Raw genomic sequence first — 2,862 nt, 5'->3', positions numbered from 1 at the left:
GCGCGGACGCGGCCGGGCTCGGGGCAGCGGCGCTCTCAGTCGTAGCCGTCGCCGCTGTCGCCGCCATCATGGGGAAGTCATTCGCTAACTTCATGTGCAAGAAGGATTTTCACCCAGCCTCCAAGTCCAACATCAAGAAGGTGAGGGCGGCGCGGGCGGACACTCCCCGCCCCGGCATGGGCCCCACCTCGCCAGAGGCCCCCCGGACAGGACTGACGGGTCCCTCTGCCTCCCTGGGCCCCCCTGCCCGCTTGCCAGAGTGTGACCCCCCTGGACCCCTCCCCCCACACGGGCACCCGAGGGGCAAGGGGAGGCTGACCTGGCCTGGCCCCCCAGGAGGAACCGCCCCCCCCACCCCTCGCTAGCTGTCCCTGGGGCCTTAACCCCCTTCCTAGCAGCCTGAGCTTGCCCTGGTGGGGAGGGTTTGGGTCGTGGCCTGTCCCCCCTCCAGGGGCATGCACAGGTCTGAGTGAACCTGAGCTGTGGAGCTGTCCTGGCTGTGGGAGGCCCCAGCCTGTAGTATTTCTGGATGCAACACAGACAACAATAACACCGAGACGTGGCAGTGGCAGGGGGACACTTCGCAGCAGGAGAGCTGGGGTCAGACCAGGAGAGCAGCCAGGTTGGGGAGGTGGGAAGAGACTCTGGGGCTTGCAGGAAGGTTTATTCAAAGAATTGTGATTTCTTCGTGACTCCCTAAGCAAGCCCATTTATCAGCATCGGCGAGCTCCTCAGCTTTGTTTTCCGTTGGCAAAGCAAATCTAAAAAATAGCAAATTTTCTAGCACAACAGCTCCATGGACATGCTATTGCTGGATGTTGTACCCATTGACATACCTATGTTTGTAGGTTACAGGTTTCAGCCTGTACTGAGAGGTCCAAATCATGGTGTGGGCACTGTAAGTAATAGATAGCACCTTATAAAAGACCAGAAGTGGGGAAATTGTATTTTCTAACTTTTCAAGATGGAGGTTACTAGATTAGTGCAGGAAGGATGTTGTCCTTTTTACTTTAATACTTTAACACAGTTATCCAACCTATCACAGACCAGTAACACTTCAAGCTTCTGCCCAAGACAAATTTTTCACATGGATCATATCTGCGTAGAAAATTATGCCAGGTTCAGTTAAAATGCAGTAGTACAGTTCCAGAAGAACTTCATGTTTATGTGCTCTTATTCTAAAGCAAGTGCCACTTTTCTGTTATAACTTAATACACAAGTATCCCCACGCTTGGTTATTAAGAATACCTATTCCTGAATAGCTGTTTTGCAATAACTCCAACGTGGACAGACATAACTGTTAGTTTCTTGTGGAATTATGCCAGTATAAATTGTTATAATGGAATTGTTATTGTCTACATGCTCCTATAGTTGGGGTCAAGCCTCTGTAACTTCAATCCATTTTTTAGTATGATTTCTGTATTTTTTCAACAAGTGACTCTGACATGACTGCATCTTCACTGAGGCATAATATATAATGTAAGGAAAGTGGTCAGTATTTTTGTGTGAGATTAAATTTGCACATAAAAATTAACATATGATGAATATATTATATGTGAAATTAACAGCCCAAAGAATAGCATCTAATACCTATATTAAATGAGACTACTGTATGCTAAAATTTACAATCACAAGATAAGAAATTACACTGGTTAAATAAAAAGGTTAACCAGGTGTGGCTCATGCACGCTGTGATGCTGGGGCGGATGGAGCGTCCCACAGGAGCGTGGGGGGCTCCTCAGCGTTCTCGGCGGCATACCCAGAAGTGGACCATAAGTACTTCCAGTCCACTTTTGGGTCCACCAGGGAGTGCACAGGGGGGCCCCTTCAGGTAGGCAGTCAGCCACAAGGGGGATCCCAGGTGCCTCCTCAGTCCCCAGGAGGCATCAGTCACTGAGCTGGGTGGACAAGAGGGGAGCCTCCCAGCGCACTCCCTGGCAGACCCAGAAGTGGAAGTGCTTTGGTCTGCTTCTGGGTCTTCTGCCAAGCGTGCTGGGGACCCCCTGTACTCCTGTGAGACGCTCCATCCGTCCCAGCATCTCAGCATTCACGAGCTGCCTTGTACCTTGAGGTATATAGAAAAAACATTTAAAGCTGTATCTGTGTCCAAGTCTCTGAATCACTCCAAATCAATTTGGTGGGTTCTAATTTGATTCGGAGAGATTAAAGGGTTTCCTGATTTGATTCAGATTCAGAAATTTGGCCACCGAATTGGGCCATATCTCCACCAAATCGAATCAGGGACCAAAGCTTCGCATAGCCCTACTGCTTAGGGCAAGGTGGAGGCAATGATTTCTGGCAGAGGGCCACTTAATGAGGTTTGGCGAGCTGTCAAGGGCTGCATGAGTAAGCCTGCCCCTTGTCAGGTGCCCTGCTCCTGGCTGCCATCTTGAGACTAGAAGCCCCACCCCTGGCATTTGCAACCAGAAGTTTCTCCCCTTCCCCCCCAAATACTCCTTTTAGGAGGGGGCAGGGCTGCCATCTTAGAACCAGAAAAAATCAAATCATACACTAGAAGTCAAACACCTACTATAACATTGTTACAAAAGATATTTTTGTCATGATTTGTATTTGTGTACTGTATAAGAAGTGATTGCATAATAACTGAAAAATAAATTCTTAGTCTTTTATATTATGTGGAGGGGTGTGGTTGGGTGTGTGTGGTCGGGGGCAGGTGGGTGTGTGGGTGGGGAGAGTGTGGGGGTGTTTATGGTGGGTATGGGGGGACTTTGTGAGGGGGTGTGGCTGTGTGGGGCGCATAGGGTATGTTGGGTGGTTGGGTGGCATTTGTGGGGTGTGGGTGTGTACCTGGAACACACTGGTCTCTGGAACACTGTCCTCTCCTGCAGTCAATTCAGGCAA

General features: G+C 49.7%; 1 protein-coding gene across 1 annotated transcript in view; it reads left to right on the top strand.

The window, feature by feature from the left end:
- Positions 1–6: 6 nt before the first annotated feature.
- The window catches only part of CIR1 (corepressor interacting with RBPJ, 1), a 44,238-nt gene continuing 41,382 nt past the window's right edge, over positions 7–2,862 (top strand). The window contains exon 1 of the mRNA XM_006020798.2: positions 7–140. Coding sequence (XP_006020860.1) covers positions 69–140 — 72 coding nt within the window. The 5' untranslated portion in view covers positions 7–68. The remainder of the gene's footprint in view (positions 141–2,862) is intronic.

This window comes from Alligator sinensis, unplaced genomic scaffold (genome assembly GCF_000455745.1).
Source record: "Alligator sinensis unplaced genomic scaffold, ASM45574v1 scaffold321_1, whole genome shotgun sequence".
Classification (NCBI taxonomy): domain Eukaryota; kingdom Metazoa; phylum Chordata; order Crocodylia; family Alligatoridae; genus Alligator; species Alligator sinensis.
This window is presented reverse-complemented; position numbering and strand designations above follow the sequence as displayed.